This window comes from Empidonax traillii, unplaced genomic scaffold, assembly GCF_003031625.1.
Source record: "Empidonax traillii isolate 1590-97213 ecotype Southwest subspecies unplaced genomic scaffold, ASM303162v1 scaffold818:size281096, whole genome shotgun sequence".
Taxonomy (NCBI): Eukaryota; Metazoa; Chordata; class Aves; order Passeriformes; family Tyrannidae; genus Empidonax; species Empidonax traillii.
The window spans coordinates 185,256-213,092 of record NW_020956011.1 but is presented as its reverse complement, the minus strand read 5'-3'; the positions used below and the strand labels follow the sequence as shown (position 1 = coordinate 213,092).

Here is a 27,837-nt window from a genome sequence, read left to right as displayed (position 1 = left end):
ATTGTTTACTTTTCTTTCTCCTTGCACAAATAGGTGCTTATAACAAAGCAACAAACAAAAGGAAACTGAATTAAGCCTTCCTAATACACGCGTGGGATGTCATTTAAGGCTATTTTAGAAGTCTTTCTGCTGTGCAGAGGGAGTGTGGGGGGGAAGGTGACCTCTGCAGCCGAAAACACTGGAGGAGAATCTCTAATAGGTGGAGAACTACTAAGGGTGCTGCAGGCCTTGTTTTCACAGCTCCTTGCAAGCAAAAGAGAGGGGGGAACCCGCCGGGTCAGGCTGCGAGGAAGAGTTGGATGCTGAGGGAAGGGGGGGGGGGCGGAAAGGTCTGAGGGCTTGGATGCTCCAAAGTCAATGGAAAAGTAAAGGGAAAACCGCGCTGCGGGCGGCCTCCCACGGGTGCTGCGGGCCTCGGGGAGCACGGAGCCCACCGTGGGCAGGCGGGGGCCGGCGGTCGGGCGGGGCGGACCAGCCCGGCACAGCCCCCGACACCGCCCGCCGGGTGGGCCGGGCTCCGCTCCGCCCGGGCGGCCGCGGGGCTGGGGCAGCGGCGCCGGGAACCGCCGGGACCCAGGTGAGGCCGGGACATCCCCCCCCGCACACACAACCAGCATCCCGCCCCCGGGCTGGCTTCGCCCTGTGTTTGTTCGTGTTTGGTTTTTTTTTTTTTTAATTGGTTTTTATTGTTTGCCGGCGATGCTCGGCTGCCCGCGGGGCAGCGCATCCTCGGCGCGGCTCTTTGTTCCCGGCGAGCGGCTGGTCCCTGCAGCCCCGGGGGATGGGAATGGGGGGAGGAAAAAAAGGGAAAGCGGGGGTGGCGGGGTTGGCGTCCTGCCGGGATGGGGGTCCCGGTGGGCTCCCTCGGGAAATCTTTTGTTGGGGTTGGGTGTGTGTTTTCTCCGCGGGGTGGTTTAGGGGTGACCGCTGCTGTCCCTCCCGTCCTGCTGCGGGCCTGGGCTGGAGGGATCCCGGGGAGGTTGTTCCCCCTGGATCCCTTGCCGTGTGGGGAAAGGATGCACTTCTGGGGCTGTAAGCTCACCTGGCAGTGTGGCTGAGGAGGACGGGGAGATGGATCTGTGCCCCGCAAGCCGGCGTGCTGGCGTGTCATGGAGCCTTGAGCCAGCCCTGATCCCACTCCCTGCATCCCACGCAGGTCCTACCCGCGGTAAAAGGGCCTGACAAGGTGTATTTAATCTACTCTTAAACCTTCACCTGCAGAGACTCATGATCCTTCAGCTCTCCTGTGAGGTGTTGCTGTCTGTGTTTAGGTGAGGCGCTGAAATTCCGGAGCGTTTCTTGCTGATTGGAATCTGAGTGTTACCCCTCTGCTCGCAGGCAGGCTGGAGAGCAGCGTTTCCATCCTGCTGCTTGAAAAACCGCTTGCACCCTTTGGCCTCATTCTTAAGCCCCCCCTTCCTCCTCCCAGTCTTAATCCCTCAGGAATTTCGGTAGACCTTCGACTTCTGTGGTGCCGGGGACCTGGCACGGGTCAGAAGGCACGGAGAACTATGCAGCTTTTGCTGACAAATCCGAGGAGGGATTTCCATAGGTGGTCTGTGTGTGCTGCTCTGAACAAAGCGAGGGATCGGCTTCGTGGTGGGGGGAATAATGCCTAAAACATGTCATGTCTCTGGCTCCTCAAAGAACTACTGCTGGAATGCCGAGGCTGGAAGTGGAGGTGATGTATTATGTATTAAGGTGCCTCACTAGGACTGGTGGGAAGGTGGTCTTACAGAATATTAATATATCTCATTTGTTTGCTTGTAAGGACCATTCCTCAGTGGTAGGGGAGGATGTGCCCCTCTGGTGTGTGCTTGTCTTGACATGATTTTTCTCACCCGACTTTGTGTTGGCGTCGAGTTGTGTCACTGTTGGGATTTCACTGAGCTCTTGGAGGTGCCTTATCTGGTGGAGTCTGTTTATCTAAAGTATGTGCTGTAAGAGCATCAGCTCTCCCAATTCACTCGGTTGAACTGGGCAAGGGCACAATGCAGGATGAAGTGAAGGCATTTTTTCCCGGCTTGCGTGCGAGAAAGTAGGAGTTGGAGCTCCGCAGTGTATTATCTGCTGGCTTTTGTATTCAGCACAAGTAATGAGGCTTGGATTGCATACATTAGCACTGATGGCTGGCAGTTGCTGGAGTTGTATGTTTTGGCTAAATCTTCGCATGAAAAGACTTGCGAGGGTTTTTTTTTTTTGGCCAGTTCCCGTATCGATTGTCAGGTGAATTGTGGAGCTGAGCACACCCAGGCAGGGCTGACATCAAGCTGGTGCTTGGAGGTGTGAGAAGCTCTGTTCCAAGGCAAGACAGTGATTTGTCTGGGGCTGACCTGTTCATCTCCTGCACTCTCTGCTTTATGATGCATGCAGCCACTTTACCATCCCAGTGTCTCCTCAGTGTGGGAGAGGGATTGCTGGAATAGGGTTATAATTCAGTGAGTTAAAAACTTGATGCCTTTTTTTTTTTTCTCCTGTTTCAACAATTCAGGGCAGAACAGCCAAAACTTGCCAAAGGCAGAAAATAACATCAAATGGGGTTTTTGGGAGGTGGGTGGGGTGGTTTAGTTAAGTAAACTTGACAGGGGTGAAAGTCTAAAAAGCCCTCTGAGGGAGTAGCTGGGAGAGAGGGGACAGAGGGGGGGAGTTTAATCCTTTGCAGCATGTGCCCACAAACCACTGGTCCATGCAAGGAGCAGCTATTGAAGCAGAGACATCTGCTCTGCTCTGTGCTGGTGCCCTGCAAACCTGCGCTGTTGGAGTGACCGTAACAAGCTGGGGTTCTCTCTGAGCCGGCTTTTGTGAGGCTGCCTAAGAGCTGACCTCAGACAGGTCTCCAGAACTCACAGAGGGGGCTAATGATTTAAGAACTACCGCCAGTGCTAATTGTGTGGAGCAGGGGGAGCAGCCTGGCTCAGAAAGATCCAACTGAGTGTGCAGGACCGCTTCAGCTGGTGACCCATTCATATTTATAGTCCCTCAGCTTCCCGACTTGCCCACGGTAATAAATTACTTCTGATGGAGTTTTGGCCCCTGCTTCCAGCCCGGCAGTCCTTTGTGTTTCTTTCCAGCCTACCAGGTGTTAAAAGAAAACTTGTTAATTTGCCTGCTGAAGGTGAAGCTCCCTGGCTGCCTTCAGCCGTGCTGCCTTTGCGGCCAGGGGAGCTGCATCTCCTGGGATTTGTTGTTATGAAGTGCAGGGGAAGTAGCTGGCACTGCCTCTCACCCTCGCTGCGTGCTTCCTATTGGAAGCCAGGATTAGTTTTCCACTGAGAGAGCTTTGGCAGCTGTGCCCTCCAGGGCTTCTGCTCGTGGGGTGCCAGGTGAGAGCTGGGGACAGGGAGTTCCTGCGGCGTGAAAATTGCGAGTTGGTAATGAAAGAAGTTGAGGCTCAGTACAGAGGGGGTGCTCGCTCGGGGCAGTTTGCTCCAGCCTGCTTTTTTTTTGCTTGGCTAAGGCTGGAGAGCAGGCTGACTGTAAAAATAGCCAGATGGGAGGATAAATGTGTTCCTCAATGCAGCTCGAGTAACAGAGTGCTCTGCAGCCAGGTACCTGCTGGAGCCTGCATTGAGTGCAAGTGCTGCAGCGAGGTGTCAAACTCTGCTTAAGGAGATAGCCGGGTCACTGCTGTTCACACACTGCCTAATCCAGCCTCTTCCTAAAGCTAAGTAGATCTTAAGCTCTGACTAATCTTCTCTGAAGTGTGAACTCGTGCCATTATCCTGCAGCAAGCACCGTGCCACTATCTCCCGCTTTCACTGGATGTAAAGGTTTAGGTTAGCTTAGATCTCCTCGTTGTGGATTTCCTGAGCAAATAACTCTGCAATATTATTTTTTTTTTGCCCCATAGAAATGTAGGATTATGACCAAAAGTGTTTTTTTTTTTTAGACTGGGAGGAACAATGTGAGGCTGCCCAAAGGACTTCAGGAATTATTGTATCAGGCTGGTACTGACTGCCCACGTATCTACCAGCCCAGAAGGAGGAAAGGCTCTTAACAGGGTTCTTTACATTTTAATTAATGGATCTCTAAAAGCCAGCGGTTTAGGGAGCAGCTTTCCCTCTGATCCACTGACACTCCTGATTCTAGTAAAGATGGAGTGAGCTTGCTGGGAAGAGATGAACATTTTAGTTCTTCTGCTAACCACCTCCTGAATGTCTTGGGCTGTTGGAAAACCTAGAGCTGCAAACCTACTAATTACCTGTACAGATGTGTGTATACATATGCGTAATGTGTCTGACTGCAAGAAAAATGCTAGGGCTGTTTTTTTCAAGTGCAGCTGGAGTTCTGCTTAGGTTTAACCACTGCTGAAAGGGTTTGTGCAGCCTTGAGGACTCCTGGCTTCTTGAGAAAATGTATTTAGAGCCAAACTCTTTTGGAAACAGGAAAAAAAAAAAAAAACAACCAACTTCTTGATGCTAACAGGCATTTGCTAAAGAGGTGTGAGGTGAACATGATTTATATTCAGCAGCGTGGCAAGGCAGATGCCTGTAGTTGGGCCCTAACAGTTTAACCTGCATAATACACCCTCAGTGCTTTTTAATTACAAAATCTATAAGGAATTAGTGTGAAAGAAGAGCTCAATATTGTCAGTTTTCAACTATTTTTTGGCAGGATGGATAGAGGAGATAGATGGATGGCCACCCATCTTTCAGAGGAAGAAAGTGCTAAAAACAAAGTGGAAAGGTATCTACGCTGGTAAACAGCTTCTGGTGGCTTCTGCTTGTCCCTGAGCACCTGGTGCCTGTGTGTGGCCTGTGATGGAGAATCAGTCCAGCAGCTCAAACTGCTGGGTCGGGGCTGCAGGGAGAGTGGAAAAAGTGACTCAGTGTGCCCTGAGGGCTCAGCAGATGCTGGAGCCTGCAGTGGTTGACTCTGAGCTGTGCTGCTGCTCTCTGTGTGTGCAAATGCAAGTGTGATACCTGTCAACAAGCTGTTTGGAGGGGGAAATGAGGAGTGTGGCAAACTGGGGGACTCATCCTGGTGCCCGTGAGCAGGACTGCACAGGGGAATCTTTGCTCTTCTTTGGAACTCTGTGAGAGGTGAATCACAACCCCAGCAGCTTTCCCAAATGGTATTTGTTATTCCTGTAGTTCGCTTGCGAGCCATAGAATCATCCTATTCCATGGACAGGGACACCTTCCACTAGCCCAGGTTGTTCCAAGCTCTGTCCAACCTGGCTTTGGACACTTCCAGGGATGGGGCAGCCACAGCTTCTCTGGGCAGCCTGTGCCAGGGCCTCCCCACCCTCCTCTCACAGGCAAGAACTGATCTCTAATGTCTAATCTAAACCTGCCCTCCTTCAGTTTAAGGCTATTTCCACTTGTCCAAAGTCACTCTCCTGGAGCCCCTTTAGGCACTGGAAGGTGCTCTAAGGTTTCCCCAGAGCCTTCTCTTCTCCAGTCTGGACAGCCCCAAGTTTCTCAGCCTGTCTCCATAGGAGAGGTGCTCCAGCCCTGTGCTCTTCTCTGGACTCATTCTGACAGGTCAGTGTTCCTCATGTTGGGGCCCCCCAGATTTGGATGCAGGACTGGAAGAACGTACTAGAGAAAACGAGGGAAGCTGTTGATGGTTGGAGGCTTCCTGCAGTAGGGCTTAACTCCACCGCTGACAAGCTGCCTCCAGGAGCTGGAAGGAGGAGGAAGAGGGACCACAGCAGATCTGCTGTGTGATGGGGACTTTGTGATGGCCTGCTGTGTGCCTGAGGCTGGGATGTTCTCCATGGGATGAGTGGGACCGTGGCTGGGGTGGTCTCTGCTGTGGGGTGGTGGTGCAACAAGCCCAGGACTGAGGGACACCTGCCTGGGGGAGGTGTCTGGGAGCAGGCCCTGGTCTGTCTGTCCTGCTGCTGGAGCTGTGTGAGTGAAGGCAGCAGAGCCTGCCAAGAGCAGGCTGTCAGCTGGCTGGATCACTGCTGGGATCCTGGTTCAGTGCTCTCCTGGAAACTCTTGACTTGCACGGTGCTCATAGCCATGAAACTTTCTGGAAGTGCCTCCCTGGTGCAGTGCAGCACAGGCACCGTGCTGATGCAGCGCTGCTGCTGCTCTGGGCTGTAGTTTGCTCTGTGAGGCCAAGGGCCCCAGGTAGGACCTGGCACTGATGCAACCCTAAAGCCTCTTGTGGTGGCTCCAGTCCTGAGTTGAGCTTCACAGACCCATCTTGTTCTCTGTGCAAGTTCCCTGGTCCCCTCCCGTGTCCGTGCACAGAACAGGACTGGCCAGAACAAGCCTGAGACTTCATGGCCCTGACAAGCATCACAAAGGACACACAAGTTGATCCTCACCACTGCTTACAAGTCTGGTGCCTGCTGGGTGGAGCACAGCACTCCACTGCTGGGATGAGAGCTAGGCAAGGTCTGTCTTGGGCTTCAGATCGTGGTTTTACCTGTCATCTTCACATAGAGTGGACTAGGAACCATAAAACAGATGGAGGAGTTAATTGCTTGGGATACACAGGAGGTGTCTGCTCACAACTGGCCAAAAGCTTGACACTTGTCACCCGGTTTTATAAGGCCCTGGGTCAGTGGGTGGTTGTGTATGTGTAATCTTGGTTCCTTTTTGCCTTCCCAGGTCTTGCACTTCGGATTTGTCAGCCTCGCAGGCTCCTGGACACATCTCTTCTCAGCCATGGGGAGATCAGTAGGATTTAACATCTGTTTGGTCACCTGCAGCATCCTGCTCTTGTCCTCCAGCCTGCCATGCCTTGCATCTCAGCCCCTGGACGAGGGGGACATGACAAAGGTCCAGCAAGGCCCCTGGGCAGGAAATGGGCTGGAAGATGAAAGGACAGGCGTGGTGGACTTGAAAAACACCTTGGGCCCTTCTGAGCAGACGGTTTCTGAAGAGCCATGTGGAGTGTCAGCAGGGCCGTCTGGGACACCCCTGAATGAAGCTCTCACTGCAGAAGAAGTGCTCCCTGTGAGCCCCAGCCATGTCAGCCCCAGCACCCAGGCCCTGGGTGACCAGCCCTCTGCTGGGGCAGTGGCTGCTGTGAGTGAGGAGGATCTTGGTCCCACCATGTCAGAGCTGGAAGAGGATGATGCCCTCAAGGCCATGCTGACCACGGCTGTGACCACGCTGAGCCCCCCTGTCCAGGAGGAGTCTGCTGGTGGCCCCATCGGCGAGGTCACCACAGAGGGTGGTGTGGCAGTAGAGCAAAGCTCTGCCAGCCCCTCAGCAAACCCCCACCTTCCTGGGACCACTGTGGAGGAGCAGGAGGAGGCAGAGAGCAGCTCACACCCCTCAGCTGAGCCCCAGCCCACGCTGAGCCCCAGCTCTCCCAGCTGGGAAACAGCAAGTGAGCGCCCTGTTATCCCAACTCCCCAGGCTCCCGGTGTGACCCCTGAGGTGGGAATGCTGAGAGGTCGCACGGGGAGCCCTCTGAAATCCCTGGCTCCACCCGTGTCTGTGGCTGCCAAACGTCCCCCCATGGTGACCGAGGCCCCCCTTCCCCCAGAAACAGGGACAGGGGTCACACAGGAAGAGCTGCCCCCCACGGCTGGCACTGTCACCATCCACCCTGCAGACACTCTGCCACCTGACTGGGATGACACAAAGCTGGGGGACGTCAGTCAAGGGGGAAGCACGTCTCATGAGGAGGTGACAGAGGACCTGGGGACGACAAAACCATCCCAGACCCCACAGGGAGGTGTGGGGGAGGAAGAAGATGCAACAAGAGAACTGCCATCCCCGGTGTTCCCTCCACCAGAGCCTGAGCTTGCCAAGGAGACCAACTGCACAGTGCCAGTGCAGGAGGAGGAGCTGCCAGCAACTTCCACAGGCACCAGTGGTGCTTCCCACCCTGGGAATGTGACGGATGGAGACACGGCTGGTCTGGACTCACTGGAGAGCACAAGTGCAGTCCCAGCAGAGGAGGAGAAAAGCAGCCTGGCATCACTGTCAGGGGCTGCTGTGGGGACAGAGACACAGCCTGAGCTCTCCCCTACTCTGGAAAGTTCATGGGAAGGTAAAACTTGCCTGTTGCAGACACTTGCCTCTAAGTGTAGGTTTGAGAGGGGTGCTCTTGGGAATTGGGGCTTCCTTGCAGGGCATTAGAGTGGGAAAAGGTGTGACCTTGATACCTGCAATAGAGAGAGAATGTGTCTTTTTCCTCTCAGGAAAGGCTGTGGGGCTTGTGTAGGGCTAAGAGCCTAAATGGGTAGTCCCCATCCATAAGATACTGCAGAACCCTGGCTGTTTGTGTGCGTGATTCCCTGTGCACAGGTTGGCTCAGGCTTTGGGTGGTGCCTTGTCCTGGCTGGGAGTGAAGCAGCTGAGCTGCTCCTTCTGCTCCTCAGGCTGGGAGGGTGGTTGTGGGAACAAATAGGAAAGCTGAGACTGGGAAGGCTGGGGCTGAGGGATGTGGAGTGCAGAGCTGGAATCTCATCAGTGGAGACTTGCTAATTGACAAACTCCCTTTGGTAATGTTCTTTGGGTTTGGTGCTGGAGTGTGGACAGCTGTAGTCTGGTTGTAGGCATCTTGCCTTGACCAGAGGTAGGTAAATTGTCACTGAATAACCCTCTACCATCTGTGGGTAGGGAGGGACCCCAGCCTCTGACCCACTGATAAAACACTTTATTTCAAGGGTGAAAACATTCCCCCAACAATCCCTTTGATGGGAACCAAAAGATTCGGGGGGGGGAGTTAAATTAATTGGCATCTGGGATCACTTGGGTCTCACTTGCAGTCAGTGCAGAAGATGCAGAGGCAACAGATGGCTGTAAATGCTTCCAAAATCCTGGAATGGGTGAGTTGTACCAGTAGCCTCAGGGCACCTGATGTCTTAAATGACTCTCCAAGAACGCTCAGTTGGAAAGGCCTGTCCAGAGAGCTGCTGTCCTGCTGTTGTCTCCCCAGCCTGGAGTGAAGCTGTGGCCAGGCTCTGGCTGCCCAGTGCTTGTGCCAGCTCTGTCACCAGGCAGGATTCTTCCTCCTGGACAACCTTCTGACAGTGTTTCTGCTTATTATCTAAAACGTAAAGCAAAAGGTTTAAAACACAGGGAGATGCTAAAAAAAGCCTGGTGAAGTGTTGGGCAGTCAGATCTTTCTAGGCTGGTGATGGAACATGAGTTGGGGCTTAGGATTCTTAATTGCTGGGCATCTTTAATCTTCCATCCCAGGCTACAGATGCAAAAGGACTGTTTCCCTTCACTGCATCTAAAAGGCCTAGTTTCTGCTGTAAAAGGAGAAAGGCTAATTGCAGCCTGGTGCTGAAACCTGACTGATTAATTTCTAGATTAATTTGTAAGCACTTGACTTGTCAGCAGGTTCCATCTCCGCTGCTTCCCAGCTGATGGGAAAACAACACTGTCTGTCAATAAGACTTGTGCAACAAAAATAAGCCCTTCTGCAGAGCTCAGGTCTCGTAGCTGTGAGGGCTGGTCACTCCAAGCTGCCCTGATGATACTTGGCTGGACCTGATTCTGGCGCTGTGGCCCTGGAATTGTTGATTCACGGAGTTACATTCCTTCAGATGTGTCCTGTGAGTTGGTCCTGACTCTTGTTCTTGCTGTAGGTGTTGCTCAGGAGGTGACAACAGCTGCCCAGGAGGCCGATGCTGGCCTGTCAGTTGTGACAGTGGTGCCTGGTGCTGCCCAGGGGACGGGGGCTGCAAGCTTTCCTCAGGAGAACAGTGGGGAGGACACCCAGATGCTGACAGCTCCCAGTGCCACCGAGATGCTGCTGGCAACTGGCGCTTCCTCCACGGTGAACACTCTGGATGTTGAAGGTAAGATTCTGCTTCAGGCACTCACTTCTGCAGGAGGTGGGATGGGACATCTGAAACCAATATCAGCACCCTTATTCTAAGTGACTTTTTTTGCTCTAACCTTCTGCAGGCCTCCTCTAGCCTTGGGCTGCCACTGCTCTCTGCCCATGCTGGGAGATCCACCACTTTGATATTTGCCAACATGTTGGGTTTTTTTTGCCTTTTTTTTTGTTGTTTTTGTTTTGTTTTGTTTTTTCCCCAAATCAGTGGAGTAGAGATTAAAAAAATTGCCCCAAATCATACAGAACCCCTCCTGTCTATCCTTGCTAGCGAGCTGCTTTTCAGCTTTAGACACTTAAGCCATTTTTTATTTATGGAGGCAGAGCTCTTACTCCTGGAGCCCAAGGCAGTCACAGGCTGCTGGTGCTCAGTCCAAGGGAGGAAAATGTTTCATCGGGGTAACACAGGAGCAGTGTGGGGGGGGTAAAGACACCTTCTAGCAGGAGTCTGGCAAGCCCTTGGGTGTGAAAGCCTGCACTGATCCTCCCCTCTGCTGAGGACTGGGGAGTCCTTGTCAAGTCGTAGCTCCTCAGGAATGCTTTGAGCAGTCGTGTTCATCAGGCTGTTGCCTGCTGGCTCCCTGTCACCTTGGCAGGTACGTGGAGGAGCCTGCATTCCTGACAGGAGTGCAGCAAGGGAGCCCTCAGCACAAGGCTGGCTCTAAGCTGGAGTGTGTTTCTGTAGTGGGACCACTGTAATGAAACTGCTGCTGGGCAGCTCTTGGATTGCAGGGCCTCAAAATTAATAAAACCTTCCTGCGTTGTATCTCTTTATTTCAGGTCCCTTTGCAGGAGGGAGAAGGTTCTTCTGGCAGTTTCCACTAATTAATTTGCTTCTGGGATTTAATTATACATTCAGCTGGCTTTAATCTTTGCGATAAACAATTAGATCTGTCACTTGGTTGAGGTATCAACTGGTGTCCTCAAAGCAAAGGAATTAAAACTTTCTTTGAGGGTTCCCTCCCTCATTAAGTGGAACCTCCTGTGCTGGCTGTCCTTGAGGAGAAAGTTTCATTACAGCGCAGTCACGTCTCGAAGGGAGCAAAATCTTAATAACTTCCAGTCAGAGTTAAGGTTTCATTAAGGAGTTTGTTCTTAAGTGGTGGGGTTTTAAATATGGTTGTGCTGAATTATTGCCGCTGTTTCCCCGCCCTCTGCAGATCTCACGGATGGGATCCTGCTCACCAGAGAGAAGGCTGCCCCAGCTGCTGGTGGGATGCCTTCTACCCCATCGGGACAGACAGAGGAACCATCCAGCAGGACTGTGGTCCTGGTCACTCCAGCATCCATGGCCTCCTCTGCCCGGAGAACAGCCCTTCCCTCTGCCAGGAGGATCAGCACGGCCGGGACCTACGGGCTGGACCGCCTGGAGTCGGAAGGTACCCCCGAGGAAAAGGGTCAGGCAGCCACCTGTGGAGGGGCTCCCCTGCCCTGACACCAAGCCCCCAGTTTGTCTGCTTGGCACGCTGCTACCTGCATGTCTGATTGTTCCCAATAAACAGCCTGTCCTCTGGCAGGAGGCACAGGAAGCAAGCAGTGAACGGTGTCATGGAGGATGCCTGGAATTCCAGTGGCTGTGATGGGAGGGATGGGGTTTTCCCTTGGATAGGGAGCAACAGGGCTGTTGCAGCAGAATCTGGCTCTGCACACCTGTAATGCTGGTGTGTCCATCCACTGCAGAGCCTCTGGACCAGGTAACCCCCACCCAGAGATGCTGAGGTGAAGCAGATGCTGCTCTGCAGCTTTGATCTGTTACCAGTTCAGCCCATCCACAATTTCCCTGCAGAGAATTGTTTCTTGCTCTTTCTCCTACTTGAACTCCTCTCTGCTTGCTCATCCATCCAGTTTTGTACTCCAGTATCTGGACTGATACCACCTGGCAGGAATTAATCTCCCTGCCTGTGTCTGCTCCCCTTCCTTCATCTTGACCTTCTCTTGCCTTCGCATTTTACTGCAAAGGTTGGCAGCCCTCCAGGGGTGGCACTGCCAGATGGTATTTCTCCTCTGAGTAGAGGTGGGGTGCCATAGACAACATCTCATCAGCATCTTTCCTCTGCAGGAAGCAATAACTCTCACTCCTGTTCAGTTTGGAGGGCAGCTGAAGCTGGGAGTCCTCCCCACTGCCTGTGCAAGGCGTTTGCTGCCTGCCTTGAAGCCTGCCCTGAGCTTCCTGTGACTCCAACTGCAGCACTTTTCCCTTTGCCAGGATGATTCTTGCATGCATCTTGGCAAGGCAAGGATGTGGTGCTGATGGGAGAGTGGCAGCAGGGGAAGGAAGGGTGTGTGTGGGGAAAACCTGATCTTTCAGGCTCTGCTTAGCAAGGGCAGTGTGAATCAGGAGGCTAAAATGTTTTATAGCCCTCTGGGATCTCCTTTAGAAGCCTGGGTTTCTGCAGGGGAAGATAAGAGGGATTTCTGTTTCAACTGAGCATTGGTCTCACTCTGTATTTAATGAGACTTTCTGCACAGGCATTTAAAAAAAAAAAAATCTCTCTGCTCCAATATAGGACTGGTGCAACTTTCTTGGATTCCTTCTGAGCTCTGGTTTCTCTCCTCTGGGTTCCTCTAAAGGCAAATGTGGGCTGTAGCTGGAACCAGCTCTCCCAGCTGATGATGATTCAGTTGGAAGGCTGTGGGTTTCTTGGCTCTGGGGTCTGGCTCTGCAGGGCCCTGCAAGCCAAGGGATGTGGTGCTGTCTGTGCTGTGGGGGTTTGGCAGCTGGCACAGGTTTTGGGGTCTAAATCTCTCCTAGTCCACCTAGACCTTGGTGCAGTGAGCCAGAACGTTCCCCTGGTGCTGGGGATCACCAATCCCCATCCTGTAAAATGGAACAATTAGCACTTGGGGAAAAGCTTTCTGCCTGGGGATCCTGCTGCCCCCGTTAAGCACGAAGAGGAAGATTTTGGGTTTTGGGCTGCAACTCTGCTTTCTGACACCTTTCCCAGTGTTTGTCCTCAGAATATCCAAATGCTGCCAGATCCCAGGGTGTTTGGGAGTGCATTCCTGTAAAGCTGCACTGAGCTCCAGCCCAGGGTGCTCAGGTTTTTTGGGGGATGGTGTTCCAGGTACGTGCTTGGGTCCCTAAGGAGGGATCTTGCTCCTCTTGGGAGAGGCTGTGCCTTGCTCACTGCTGGAAGAAGTGCAAGGAGCTGAGTGAGCTCTGCTGCCTTCAGGGGGGTCTTGCTGACTTTGCCTCACTGAGGGCCTGGCTCATCATTAAATGTAAACCCCTGCTGCTCTGTTTCTTGGGGACCATCTGTGCCAAACTGCCTGTGCTTTAATTGCATCTGTAGATTCACCTGCCTGGCTTGGATGCAGAGCAGTTTTAAAAATCAAACTGCGCAGGCAGGTGGAGATGCTTTGAAAATGTGTCTGGATGAGCTTATCCTCCTGTCCAGTGGACTCTGGAGAGATGGGCTGGTTAACAAACATCCTCCTGCCTTGACTCCGTGGTGAGATTGGTTCTACTTGCCCTTCCCAGTGAGAGAAATCCTATAAAGGGATTACAGGATATGGGGACAGGACACAGCAGAGGAGAAGGCTTTACTCGTCTGGGAGAACTGATTATACATTTTGTTTCTGTGCCTAGAATTTGTATGTCTCTCTAACTAAAGTTGAGCAGTGCAGCTTTCTCTGTAGGGCTTCTTGGCTCCAGAGAGTTGGTTAACACATTCTCCCTGACAACCCTGAGGGCCTTGTTATCCTTCAGTGCCGATCTTAAACCAGCAGTGAACCCAAACCAGGCAGCTGCCAGGGGTGATGGATCAGCCACCCATCACAGCTGGGATCACAGCACCACTGTGGGGCTGTTGCTGAGGGTGGGTCCCTCAGTCTGCACTGGCAGATAAGGTTTGGTGCTCTTGTGAGCCACCACCCTGCCTGACAGCAAAGAACCAGGGAATGACAGAATGGCTTGGGATGGAAGGGACCTTAAAAACACCACCTTGTTCCAACCACACCTTCCCCTCGGCACTTGCAGGGACGGCCCCTCTTTAAGCTGCTGCTGCTGCTGGGGGTGAGCTGCTTGCACAGTTCAGGTGGATTGCAGGGTGTGGAGGGTGCTTAGAGCTTTGATAAAAGCAGGAGATGCTCTGCCTCTCTTGATGGTGGCAGGAACAGTCAGTAACTGAACTGGGAAACTTAAATTCAGTTACTCTGGAGGAGGAGACTTAACCATGTAGCTCTTGAATGTGGAGTGTTTCCAGTTAATCAGGCTGCCTCTCAACAGGCAGCTGGCAGAGCTTGAGGTTTCATGTGCATTTATGGCCCAGTGTGAGCTATTTTGTGTATCACAGAACGGTTTAGGCTGGAAAATGCTTCCAAGATCACGGAGACCGACCTCTGCCCCACCATCACCATGTCAGCTGGACCACAGCACAAATGCCACATCCAGTTATTTCTTTATCACCTGCAGGGACAGCCACTCCAGCAGCTCCTGTTCCAGTGCTCGACCACCTTCTCAGTGAAGAAATTCTTCCTGATGTCCAGCCTAGCTGGGATCTTTAGGATAGAGGGGTTGAAAGGGCAGTGGCAGATGCCTGCCTGGCTGGCTGGTGTGTCCCCCCCTAATGCAGAATTTGGCTTTGGAAAAGCCCCTCAGTGGTGCTGGGACATGCCCTGGGGATCCCAAATCCAGTGTCCTGCACTTAGGGGACACCTTCTCACTGACCCTTGGCTGTGTTGGCTTCATCTGCTGTGCTCAAGGCAGGACCAGGGTGAAGCTTCAGACTTTGTGACCTTAACATTTTCGTGAGATTTATAAAAACAGCCACTTGTCTTCGGGTTTAAACAGTTCCCATCACTCTTTGCTGACCTGTGTACTCAAGTTTACCCTTCCTAGGAAGCTGTAGCTTAGCCAGTTCTGGTAAAAAGAGTTCTCCCAGTCCTTTTCTCCAGTCCCTGCCCTTTCCCCTGCTTCCCCTGCACTTGTTCTTCTCACACCCCCTCATCTGAGCCGTGTTGTAGTTCAGGAGTCAAGACAGTGGTTGCCATTTTTCAGAGGATATTTCAGACCTTTCACACCATTCACATAAATTTATGAAAGATCCTTCAAATCCCCCTTTAAATTTTTTTTTCTTCTGTGTCACAGTATAAGGAAACTTTTTTTTTTTTTTTTTTTTTTTTTTTGGTAGGAAGAGTGTTTTTTGCTCTGAAGGGGACTGTTATTTGGACCCTGCCTGTATGAATTAAGATCTGCCTCATTAAATCTCTGCAACCCTGTTAAAAATTTAAATTAGGATGCAGAGGTGTAAATAAAACAGGCACTTAACCCAGCATGGATAACTAGCCTGATATTATAATTTCTCACCAGCTCTTTGGATATCAGCTAAATTGGCAGGGAAGGTTTAAAACAAAGCACATGCAGCATGAATTATTAAATGTTTTGGGTACACACTTTTGTCTTGCCTCTTGTTTATAGGAACTGCTTTCTCTCTGGTGCAGATTGACCTCTATCTTCCTCACAGGATGTGGTGGTTCATCCCTCATTCTCTTTTGTAGCAGAAAATGGTACCAAGAAAAAAAAAGTGTGACAATTTTGCATCAAACCAGAGCTTTTCTTTGTTTCTTTCTTCTCCTGCGAGTGTTTGACCAAAGATGACATCTCTGCTGCTAAATGTGGTGGTGACTTGTTTTGTTTTCTGACACCCCTCTGAGAGTTGAGCAGGGAGGGGTGGGGAGGGTGATCAGGCCCTTAATAAGGTGAGAGCTTGGGGGTGAAGAGCTAAGAGGGTGTTGGGCTAATTAAAGGCTCTCAGGGAAGAAGAGGAGGGAGGGAGGGAATTCCAGCTGTGTCAGCTGCTGTGCTGGGCTCAGCAGGGACATTTTCCACTATCCCAAGTTGCTCAGAGCCCTGTCCAGCCTGGCCTTGAACACTCCCAGGGATGGGGCAGCCCCAGCTTCTCTGGGCAACCTGTGCCAGGGCCTCCCCACCCTCACAGCCAACAATTTATTTCAGATATCTAATCTAATCCTGCCCTCCATTACCCCTTGTCCTGTCCCTCAGGCCCTTGTTCAAAATCCCTCTCCAGCTCTCCTGGAGCCCTTTTAGGGACTGACCCTCTTCTGCCTCCAGCAGGTTAGATGACATTTCTTAGTCTGACACACCTTGGTTCCTGTTCTGTCCAGTCTGTGCTTGAGTTTTTAACTCTATCTGACTTCTCATTTGTCAAAAAAATTAGAGTTCACTTAGATATCTCTTTAATGTTGTAGCTTTCCCATTCTCGCCTTCGAGCTCGAACAAAAACAACAGAACCCCCCCACAGTGTCTATTGAAAGGTAATTGGGCTGTGTGGGTGAAAGTTTTTAATGAGTTTCTGTTTGTTTTAATCCGAGGATTAAGCAGTTCGCCCTGGTGGCTCCAGGGAGGTGGATTCAGATAAGCAGGGATGTGACAGAGAGTCTCTGCAAGGAGCCTTTCCTTCTGGAGTTGCTCGTGGCTGGAGCCCCATGGAGCCTGGTGGATAGTGTTGCTCATGGGGCCTCTCTGGGAAGCTCTGGGACCAGGGATGCTGCAGGAGGGTGGTGAAGGACTTGGAAAGAAGCCAGAGCTCAGACTAGAAGTGAGCTGAGTGGACTCACATCTTCCCTTTGGCTTCTGATAGGACTTGAGCCAAAACCTTGGTATTGCATGGACTGTTGTCCATAACGAGGGATCCACCCCCAAATCTGCATCGTCTGTGATGATCCATGCTGGGCTTTTCTAGAATATGAAGCTTAAATCAAATGTTTTCTTGACTCTTGGGCTGTTGGTTGTTTCCAGGCAGTGTGGTTGAATTGGATGCTTCTGGAGAGACACAGTCAGAGAGCCTTATCCAATGGAAATGGAATTAATGTCTCTGCTGGGGCTTCTTTTCTTTTGTGATTGGAAACAAAAGTGTCATGCCCACAGCCCTTTTCCATGGGAAAGCATTTTGTTGACAGAAGTGAGCTCTGTATCTGCCTTCATCTGTCTTGTTCTGCCCTGTCTCCTTACAGGTCGTGGTCATTAAATCTGGATTGATTTGAATGCTCTTACTTCATAAATCACCTCTCTCTTGTCTTGGTTTTTATGTTGGTTAGTTCAACATCTGCAAACCCTGGGTTAGAAGAGCAGTTCTGCAGCAAACTCTGTCACAGTCCACCCAGTGTGTTCTGCAGCATTCTGCTTTTTCCTCCGTTTTAAATAGTCTTGTGTTGCTAAACTGACTCTTTAAGATCCCTTCCAACCCAAACCACTCTGTGATCGTAAGAATAATTGTTTCTGATCTGAGTACAGAAGCAGACCTGTGGTCCCAGCTGGAGGATCTCTTACCTTTGTTTTCCTTTGTTGTTTTTTATTTCCCAAAAAAGTCCTTCGTGCCTCAGATCTCCCGTGACAAGCAGTGAGCCAGAACTGTGAAAAGCAAGTGCCATTCCCCTCAGGTTTGGGGGGAAGCAGGTTAGGATCACATTCCAAATCTCTCCTACTTGTGCAATGTCAAAGAGCCTTCTGCTGGAGAGCAGCTTCTGCAGCTCTTGGGCTCTGGCAAGGAGGAGCTCCTAAATCAGCATCAGCTCAACTCTGCTGCCAGGAGAGGAAGGATTTCCTTCTGCTACAGAAAAGCTTTGGATGAGAGGAAACAGCCCCAAGTTCCACCAGGAGAGGCTTAGATGGGATATTAAGAAAAATTTCTTCACCCAAAGGGTTGACAAGCACTGGCACAGGCTCCCAGGTTGGTGGTGAAGTCACCGTCCCTGGAGGGATTTAAAAGATGTGTAGGTGTGGCACTCAGGGATGTGGATTAGAGGTGGACTTGGCAGTGCTGGGGAATGGTTGGACTCAGTGATCTTGGAGGGCTTTTCCAACCTAAATGATTCTGTGATTCTGTGACCTGTTATTTCCCTGAAACTGAACCCAGTTCTCCTGAAACTTTTCTGAGTAGGGTTATGACCTTGCTCTGTGTGGCAGGATCCCATCCAACAGATACATTCTTCCCGTTATTCCCTTTCCTTGTGTCTGTGCCACAGCCTGGGTGCTGATACTTCCCATGGGAATGATTTGATGCCCCTCCCAGAGCAAAGCATTTCGAACAATGTTTGTGTAACAGGGGCCACAAACACCCCAGACAGGGAGCATGACTGTGCTTAGCTGAGCTCATCACTAGGGCGGTTTCTCCCTGATAATTTTGCACAGTTCCAAGCCTGCTGCTTGCTTGGGAATCTTCACGTGGCACAGCTCTGCCTTGTGCTCGAGGAGAGCCCGTCCACGTCCCAACAGCTGCCTCCTTCCAAGCTGTCTCTGGTTGCTCTTGGCAGTGTTTTGGAGCCCTTGGATGGTGACATTGTCACTGATCACGTGAGAGCAGCAGATTAATAATAAAAGAGAGTTGTCCTAGAAAGGCCTCCCTGCCTTGACAGTCTGCTGTGATCACGAAAGCAGCACAAAAAAGTGAACCTCGCTGGAAGAAAACATTGGGCAGAGACTCTCTTCCTAGAGAAGGTGGTCACAGACTCCCATCCCTAATCCTGGGGTTATTTCCACCTTGTTATTTACACATTTGCACATTGTTGTTATTAGCACACATGGGTGACCCTGCAGCACTGAGCATCTGTAACATCACAGATTAAACTCTCACGGATGGTAACAAAACCCTGGGGTATCGTTTAGATATCATTGCCCTCTGAGTTTCATGTGAGCAACCTGGGCTGGGAGGGGACAGACAGAGAAAATGACAGCTGCAGGTTTTACCCTTTTAGTTTGTTTCTTTTTGGTTGGAATTTGAATTCAGTTTGTGCCTGTGAGCAAATACATCACCTTCTGCTGAGAGTCACTCACTGCTCAGGGCACAGCAAGATATTTCTCTTGTGCACTAAACCTGACAAATGATGGTTTCTTGAATCTTCTGAGGAATAAAAGTGTTTGCAAACATAAATAGGAAATATCTAAAGATAGAAACATCCTTCTTCAGTGGAAGTTTCTTCAGCTGCAAACAGAGGCACTGGTGTAGCTCTGTTGCCTTCAGCAAGGTTATGACCACAGTGGCTGCAGCTGCAGCGCATTTCAAGCAATGATACCCCCAAAAAATCGAGTCTGAGGGTTTTACTTGAGGTTGCTGGTTGTGGGTTCCTGCTGGGTCTGTGAAATGCCTCATGAAGGAGGTGTGATGTGGTCTTATTTCTCTCTGCTGAGCCACAGAAGTCATCGTGGGTATGCACAGTTTTGTTGTGAAAAACCTGTCTGTGAAGCAGGGGGAGCTTTTACCACCCTGCAACAGCAAACCCCATCCTGTGGATATCACCAGTGTTGCTCGTGGATCTTTTCAGAGTCCCATGATAAGGCCCAAGGGTGGCTGTTTCTGTTGACTGTTAATAAAGCTGGGACACCCCAAAAAATCTGCTAAAAATTTGCTTGTTTGTCTCACGCTTGTTTTCTTCCTGTTTTGCTTTCCTGTTCCCACAAAGGCAAAGCAGAGCCTACTTTATGGAATCCAGTGCTTATTTAGGCTGCCAGAGAGGGGCAGGTTTTGGATTTCTTCACTCTTGGAGATGAGACTTGAACTGCCATTGCAATAGAAAATCCCCCATCCCTGGAAGTGTTCCAGGCCAGGTTGGATGGGGCTTGGAGCAGCCTCGATTAGTGGAAGGTGTCCCTGCCCCTGGCAGAGGGTTTGGAGCTGGATGGGCTTTAAGATCCCTTCCAACCCAAACTTTTCCATGATTCTGTGCAAATACAGACATCTACTTGGACTGTGTTTCAGTGCTGAAGTCTCCTGGTGTCACCGGGAGAGGAAACAGGAGTGCAGTCCCTCCTTGATAGAGCCACGTGGCATGTCGTAGATTTGGTGCATGCAAAGAGGGTAACAACATCAGCTTGTGTGTGACATCTGAAGGTCTACAGAGCAATGATTTCCCAGCAGAAACTGCTTAGGTGGCCAAGAAGGCCAACAGCATCCTGGCTTGTGTCAGCAGTGTGTGGCCAGCAGGGCTATTCTCTTCTCCCAGTGATATTCTGTTCTCCCAAGTAACAAGCACAGGACAGGAGGGAACAGCCTCAAACTGCACCAGGGAAGGTTTAAATTGGATATTAGGAAAAATTTCTTGAATGGAAAGGTTGTCAAGCGCTGCAACAGGCTTCCCAGGGCAGTGGTGGAGTCCCCATCCCTGGGGGGATTTAAGAGTTGTGTGGATGTGGCACTTGGGGACATGGGTTAGTGGTGGCCTTGGCAGTGCTGGGTTAGACTCGGTTATCTTAGAGGGCTTTTCCAACCTAAACTGTTCCATGACACACAGAATAGTTCACAGTGGGCTGGAAATGCACGTGAAACTCTGAATTCCTTCTGACTCTGCTGGGCTTTGCACTTTCAGTCTTTGCTACGTTCAGTCTCTCCTGTTTGTTTTCTTTCAGGCTGCTGCTGAGGCCTTTCAAAGACCCCAAAAGTGCCAATTTAGGAGGGGAAAACGTGACTTCTGTGAAAAGGCTTTCAAGTGAAGCCCAAACCTCCAGCTTGAGCTTCAGCTGTGTGATGCTCACTTTAGTTTTCCATCTTCTGAGACTACCGAGCCTTATGCACAGCCTGCCCACGGGCTCCTGTTGTGCCTCAGCTCCTGAAATCCCACATTTGTGAAGCTTCTGATTTTTTTTTTTTTTCTTTCTTTTTTTTTGGAAGTGTAGCTTCCTCCTTGTGACCACCAAGTGGTGCTCTGCGCTGCACCTTGCAGCAAGGCAAGCTGCTGGCATTTTGGAATGGGGAAGTGTGTGTGTGTGTGGGGGGGGGAGGGTGGTTAAAAAGCTGTTTTCGGATGTAGGAACGAGCCAGAGAGGAGAAGGAAACAAATGAAGAGCCTTTTTCCTTCCCCCTCGCAGCGGTGTTGCTGCAGGGATCACATTATTCACAGCTTTCTGCTGTGGCTGGTGGTGATTGATGAATCTTGGTGATGATCAGATGTGATAAGTGGCCTCAGCGCTTTCAATTTGGGTGTTGAGCTCTGCTGCCTGCGAGGCTTTGGAGACACGGAGATGGCTATCTGTGGCTTCAGCGCCAGATCCTGGCAGGTGGCTGGGATTTGGCTCGCTAAAAATCATAAGAAGCTTCTAAAATCCTTGTCCCAGAGTAGTTTTCCCGAGATAATCTGATGCCTGTTCTCTCTCGGCTGCTTTTTCCCCCCCAACCTGAGGAAAGCCTCTCTTCATGTCCCTCTCCTCTGCTGTTCTAGATGTTAAATTTTGGGAATGTTTGTAGCTGTGTTGCTCTCAGCAGGGGCAGGAGACCTGCATTAACCTGTCTTTGCAGGTTTCCTGTGGGCACTCTCCAGGTGCCATTCTCAGCTTTCCAGCTGGATGTTTTATATGAAAAACACGCAGTTTGACAGAGAAAATTTGTATGTGGATTCAAAGTGATGGGCACACTGTAAGACAGAAACTGCCTGTAAAATGTAATGGGAATTTAAGGGGCTAACTACATCCCTGTAAGCTCCATTAGATGCTCTGTGTGGTGTAATTGTGTGCAGGAATGATTTTTTCCAGGTCCCAGAAGCCAGGAGATAGCAGGATGATGCAGCTAAATCCAAACAGCAGCTCATTTGTATGAAATACAGGACTGGAATTGAAAGGTGGCAAGTGGGGTTGTCTTGTCTGGTGAGCTGAGGAAAACATGTAGTGTTTGAAAGCAAATCCTTGATATAACCTTTCAATCATCAGCCTGGATCAGCAATAATGTGGCAGCAGGACCAGGGCAGTGACTGTCACCCTGTGCTGAGCACTGGTGAGGCCAAACCTCAAATCCTGGGGTCAGTTTTGGGCCCCTCACGACAAGAAAGACATTGAGGGGCTGGAGCGAGTCCAGAGAAGGGCAGTGGAGCTGGGGAAGGGTCTGGAGCACAAATCTGATGAGGAGCAGCTGAGGGAGCTGGGGGAGCTCAACCTGGAGAAAAGGAGGTTCAGGGGGGACCTTCTCCCTCTCTACAGCTCCCTGACAGGAGTGGGGAGCCAGGTGGGGGTCGGGCTCTGCTCCCAAGGAACAAGGGACAGGGCAACAAGAAATGGCCTCAAGTTGTGCCAGGGGAGGTTTAGATAGGATATTAGGAAGAATTTATTCACTGAAAGGGTGGTCAGGGACTGGAACAGGCTGCCCCCAGCAGTGGTGGAGCCACCATCCCTGGAAGTGTTCAAAAAGCATGTGCATGTGGTATTTAGGAAGGTGTTTTATGGGTGAACATGAATGTGGTGCTGGGCTAACTGTTGGGCTCAGTGATCCTGGAGATCTTTTCCAACCTTAACGATTTTACCATTCCCCAAGTTCCCCAGTTTGTTTCTCTTGTGCTCTGTGGAACAGCTGTGCTGGAGTGAGTGCCAATCCCATCCTTCAGCAGAGAGGAGGGGAGTGGGGCGTCACCTGCTTTCCTTGCAGCAGGAAGGATTTGTGCAGCCCCTCAGGTGTCCTCCCTCAGCCGCTCCATCTCACTGCAGTGTCTGTAACCTGTGTGAGGTACAACTCCAGCAGAAATAAAGGGATATCTCGGCAACAAACGGGGATTTGGATGGACTGCTGGTTTTTAACAGACCCTCAGCTGAAGCATCAGCCCAGGTGCAGATGGGCTGTCCCAGCCTGAGCACATCAGGAGGGAATTTTCTACAGGGCTAAGCAGAGCTTCGTGCAAATTAGATAAAGTGCTAAATGCTATGTTTTGGTTTCCAGCTTTGACAAACTAACCGTAAGAAATTCAAAGCATGTCATTGTTGCAGATATTATCTTTTCCTGGTGGGTGGCTCCATTAGGAGCTATTCAGTAGCTCTGATGCAAATTCTGGCTTAAGAAGTCCTCAGGACTTTGGTAACTAAAAGCTGGGGAGAGAAAGTGTGGGGAGACTGGCTCTGTGTGTGCCCTGCTCTGGTCTTTCTTTAGCACCTGTGGCCAGCTGTGGTTGGAAATAGGGTGTGGACAGAAATGGGCTTGGTTTGATCCAGCACAGTCCTAGAATTTTAGATGCTAGCTGGGAAATATGGCTTAAATACTTGTCTGTGTATGTTGACAGCACAGACAGTTTTGGAATGGATGGGTGTCTGCTGTGGTGGAGAATTCATGGGATGACAGAACGGTTTGGATTGAAAGGCACCTTGAAGATCATTTAGTTCCACCTTCCCCTAAATCCACAGGGATTTCCTCTGTGGCACATTTATCTGCTCTTCCATGAGGTGTTGGCTGTGCTGCCTTCTTTCCTGTGCTTTCCAAAGCCAGGTTGGATGGGGCTTGGAGCAACCTGGGATAGTGGAAGGTGTCCCTGCCCATGACAGAGGGTGGAACTGGATAGTCTTTAAGGTCCCTTCCAGTGCAAACCACTCTGGGATTCTGGGTGTTAAGCCTTCCCTTTGTCTGATGTAAATGTGCTGTGACAGGAGTGGTGCTATAAACCAGCTGTGGATCCTGCTGAGGATCCATCGCTGCTGTTCTCCCACATCCAAGAGCCCACCTGCCAGCACACCTCAAAGCCAAGTGCCTTTTCTGGAGGAGGGACCCTACCAGGGAGACTGGGCTGGAAAGCAGAGCCCTTTCCAAGAGCTGGCAAAGGCTTAATAAAAGATAAAAGTAGAACCAACTTATTGCTGCCTCCAAGACTGGAAATCGGGGAAATAGCTCTCCCTTGAGCTGAAATGAGTGAAGCAGAGAGCTCTGTAGCTGCAGATGCTCAGGTGTTGTTCACGTGCACGTGCTTGTTGGTGCTCTGCTATGAGGAAGCAGAAAATCAGCGTATTTCCCACTAACCTGACAGTCTGAGACAACGTCTCATTGTTACCCAGCAGCTTCCAATGGTGAATAGCTCCTCCAAACTGACCCCTGTGGGTGTCTTTCCTGTTGAAAAATGAGCACAAGCTCGTTCAGCTGCTCTGCCTTTGGAGGAGCGGCATCAGCTTGGGGCTCACCTCTAGGGATCTGTGAACCTGCTGTCTCCTGGCATCTTTCCTGATGTTTCTTTTCTGTCTCCCTGGGCAGAGGGTGAAGAAGAGGAAGAGGATGAAGAGGAGGAGGAGGAAGAAGAAGAGGAGGAAGAGGAAGATGAGGAGGACAAAGACCTGGATCTGATGGATGAAAGCATGGAGGGCGACACGGAGCTGCCGGGTTTCACACTCCCAGGGGAGACCTCCCAGGATCCCATAGCTGGCCTGGAAAACCCTGTGGCCCAGCTGGCTGGGGTGTCCTACCAGGTTCCTGACACCATCGAGTGGGAGCAGCAGAACCAGGGTCTGGGTAAGAGAAAAATCCCCTTCTCCTTTTACCCTTCCAGGGGTCGTGTCTCCTGCTCTGCACTCTGCATAAGACAGTCCCTCGTGCCAGGGAGTCCCAGGGGTTGGCTCTCAAGCTAAACACAAAGCTGGTTCATTTTTGGAGAAACCCCATCCACCAGTGAACAACTGGTTGAACTGGGATGAGTCCCAGGCAGCGTGACCTGAGCTGGCATTTTGGGGGGAATGTGAATACTCCAAACCTGCTCCTTCGTTCCCAGGGCTTAGTGTTGTCTTGCTCCAAGGGTGGACAAATAAACAACTTCTCAGGTGAGGTTCCTGGGAAAATTTCAGTTCCTAGAACTAATTTATTCCACCTAGGAATCAGTGTTTACATGTTAAATCCATGCAATGCAGTTCAAAGCTGGTGTGGGACAAGGTAGAGTTTGGAAAGGAACTTGCTCAGCTTGGCTTAGGACCAAGGAATATTTTCCCAGCATACTCAATTCCCAAGCCAGGCCCCATCACCAGCAGTAGGAACTTCCCAGGTGAGTTTGTGGGAGCTGAACCACATCTCTAGAGAGGGTCTTTGTGTCTCACTGTTAGAGTATTAGCTGTTCTGAGAAGCTCATCAGCTAAAGAAACCCCCAAACCCTTTCACCCTTGGTGTATCACGTGTGCCTGTATGATGTCTGTCACTTCCCCTGAATGTTTAATTCTGATTTAACCTGGTGGTTCTCCCCCTGTGATGCTGTTTTCCAGCCTGCTTTAGTTTGCTTGGCTTCCTTTGAACTGAATCAAAGTGTGCTTCAAGAACTCCGTGGGAGGGTTGGCCTTTGAGTGCAGGTTGAGTTTGCACCAGGTCTGATACTTCCCTGTCCCACTAAATCTTGCTTGAAAAAATCCCCTGTTGAGTGGTTGCCATGTCAGATCTGTTTCAGGTGTCGTGTTATCCCACCAGGCTGCACAGGAGCTGTGTGGGGGCAGTAATTCCAAGTATTTAAGGGTTTCTGGCTGGCTTTGGCAAGCTGGGTGAAAGAGGTGCATGGCAGTGCTCAGAGGGGAGGTGTGTGAGGAGCAGGGTTAGGCTGGGAGTTGCATCAGCAGCTTCGTGTTCTGTTCTCGCTCACTTCCTTGGTGCAGAGACTTTCTCTTGAGAGAGAACAAGACAGGAGCAGCATATTTTCTGCACTGAGCTCTGTTAGCAGTGGTGAGAAGGTTGCATTAAAAGCCGTTAACCACCTAAAGCTCTTTGCCTGGTTCAGGACCACACCAGGATGGGTGTCTTAGTAGAGCTTTGCCTCTCAGTCCAATCCTGGTTAAGGGTGCCAGGGCTTTGCAGTGTGTTTTGAGAGAGGCAGCATTTTGCCAAACACAAGGTGTGTCTCCCCCCGACCACCAGCCATCCCACTGTGCAGCGTGGAGGAGGATGGCACTGATACCTCTTCAGGGATCTTGATAAATTTCACCATCTCAACTGGGGTGTCATCTGGCTTGGAGGGTTGTGACAGGAGTCATGTTCCCAGGACAGGGTGCAGACAGTGGGTCAGAGGGTGTCTGGATACTGCTGGAGATGCTGTTGTGTGTGATGAACTGTTGCCATGAGCTTTGGGGTTGTGGAGGAGGTTGTCCTGTCCGCAGCTGATGCAGATCTGAACTGGGGTCGTGGCTGCGTTTCCAGGTGCTGGAGGAAGAGCAGCTTTCAGGGTAGGAGATGCCTGGTTTGGATTAGAAAGGACTTAAAAACCATGTCATTCCAACCCCCTGCCATGGGCAGGGACACCTTCCACCAGACCAGGTTGCTCCAAGCTCCGTCCAACCTGGCCTGGAACACTTCCAGGGATGGGGCAGCCACAGCTTCTCTGGGCAACCTGTGCCAGGGCCTCACCACCCTCCCAGGCAAAAATTTCTTCCTAAAATCTAATCTATCTCTGCCCTCTGTCAGTTTAAAGTCATTCTCCCTTGTCCTGTCACTCCAGGCCCTTGTCCCAAGTCCCTCTCCAGCTCTCTTGGAGCCCCTTTAGGCACTGGAAGGGGCTCTGAGGTCTCCCTTGCCCAGGTGCAGACCTTGCTGGAGGATGCTCTTTGCAGTTTCTCCTCCACAGATCTGCTCCTGAACGTGCAGCTCCGGCTCAGTTTCTGCTGTTTGATATTTCATCATCCTGCAGCCTACATCCTCCACCACCTTCCCTCTTCCTCAGACCTTGGAGAGGCCATCCTTCCAAAATGTTAAGACGTGGAATAAGTTGAGGATTCTTCTCAGGCTGTGGCTGAGCTGAGTTCATCCTTAGGACTTAGGTGGGACTTCTGTGCAGTGGTGGTGGGGACACAGTGGGATCAGTCTCTCTGTGACTCACTCCTCTTATTCCACCAGGTAAACACTTCTGTAAGGAAATATTTGTTCATTTTCTGTCTAGATGACCTCAGATGGCTCTGTGATTCTGCTCCGTTCCCCATCTCCAGTGGGCAGAATGCCCACTGGGAAATTATTTACGTTTTAGAGGCACAAAGAAAATAGAACAAGATAGGGGAGTTTGGAACTAAACCATCTTTAAGGTCCCTTCCAACCCAAGCCATTCCATGGTTCCGTGGCTCTGTGATTCTGGGAAAACTTAAGTGTGCCTGAGCTCACATGGATTGTTCTGCTGGAGCACCTGGAGAGACCAAACACCCAGTGCAGAGCTTGTAGAGCTTTAGATCTCCTGGATGGGTGCACAGGCTACTTCTCTTTGAAACCCTTTTTTCTCTAAGTGATTTTCATCTAAAGGTGAAAATTCCTCTTTGGAATCAGTTGGCTGTTATTTTAAGGCAGCTTTGTAACCACTGGACATCTCCAGATGCAGCCCCAGGATATGCTCCTGCCTGCTTCAGCCTTGGTGCATCCCAGGGAAGAGCTCTCTGGGGGTCTCTTCCTTCCCCAGGGAGTGCTGAGCTGTGAGGAGTTTCCCATACTGTGTGAGTGAAACGTGGTTTAGGAGGGGAAGTTGTCCTGCTTCACCTGGGGTACAGCACAGGAAAGAGAGAACTGGAATAAAGATAATGGTACCCAGCAGAGTACAGGGTGAGGGTACAGCAGCCAAGCACCAAACTTTCACAGCTGACATTTTCCATTTTTAAAACACTCTGCACCTGTGTCTTCCTCCTGGGGATGCATCTGTCCCCCAGCCTTCACAATTGTGACATTTTAACGCCGAAACCTCTAGTACAGGGGAGCCCAGAAGTGTTGGAGTAGCTGTCCTCAGGTCACTTATTATTGAGCTTGCTTGGTCTGATGGCTGACACGCTGCAGATCCCCAGAGAACGAGGAACTTGATCCACAAAACAGCTTGGCAGAACAAGAGACAGTTCAGATTTTTGTAGTGGACAGTGAGAAAGTGCTGGAGAAACAGAATCATTAAAGCTGTCAGTTCTGGGCAGTCAGATGGTCCTACATTAACTCCAGCTGAGCAAAAGCAATTTATAAGCACCAGTAACAAGACTGTCAGTTTTACAGCCCATCAGCTGACTCTCTAACCAGCAATGTTGAGACAGAAAGTAAGGCAGAAAATGAGAGAATCTGTGCCTTTTATAAAATAGGAGCCCTTCTGGTGGCCTGCAGCTCTGGGGAAGGAAGGTCTGAATATGATTTGGGATCTCTTCTGGTGCCCTGTTCAGATGCTTTGCCTCCAGAGGTTGCCAGTGAAGGACACAGCAGTATACTTTGAGACCTCTCTGCTTTCTGGGTGAGGTGACTTTAACCTCTCTGTACTCGTTTCTTGGTTTCTGTGTGGGTGATGTGTGGTAGGAAAACACTAAACACTTGGAGAAACATCAGAGGGGCAGGAAGACCAGGTTGGATGGGGCTTGGAGCAGCCTGGTCTAAGGGGAAGGTGTCCCTGCCCATGGCAGGGGTTTTG

The 27,837-nt window shown here is 50.8% G+C and overlaps 1 protein-coding gene across 3 annotated transcripts in view; it reads left to right on the top strand.

Annotated features, from left to right (window-relative positions):
• Positions 1-538: 538 nt before the first annotated feature.
• ARMH4 (armadillo-like helical domain containing 4) overlaps positions 539-27,837 on the top strand; it is a 58,636-nt gene continuing 31,337 nt past the window's right edge. For 2 of the 3 annotated variants that reach the window (XM_027901877.1, XM_027901876.1), the window contains exons 1-5: positions 539-577; positions 6,570-7,965; positions 9,515-9,727; positions 10,926-11,144; positions 23,712-23,966. In XM_027901877.1, coding sequence (XP_027757678.1) covers positions 6,627-7,965; positions 9,515-9,727; positions 10,926-11,144; positions 23,712-23,966 — 2,026 coding nt within the window. In that variant the 5' untranslated portion in view covers positions 539-577; positions 6,570-6,626. The remainder of the gene's footprint in view (positions 578-6,569; positions 7,966-9,514; positions 9,728-10,925; positions 11,145-23,711; positions 23,967-27,837) is intronic. The other variant, XM_027901878.1, reaches the window with a different exon arrangement.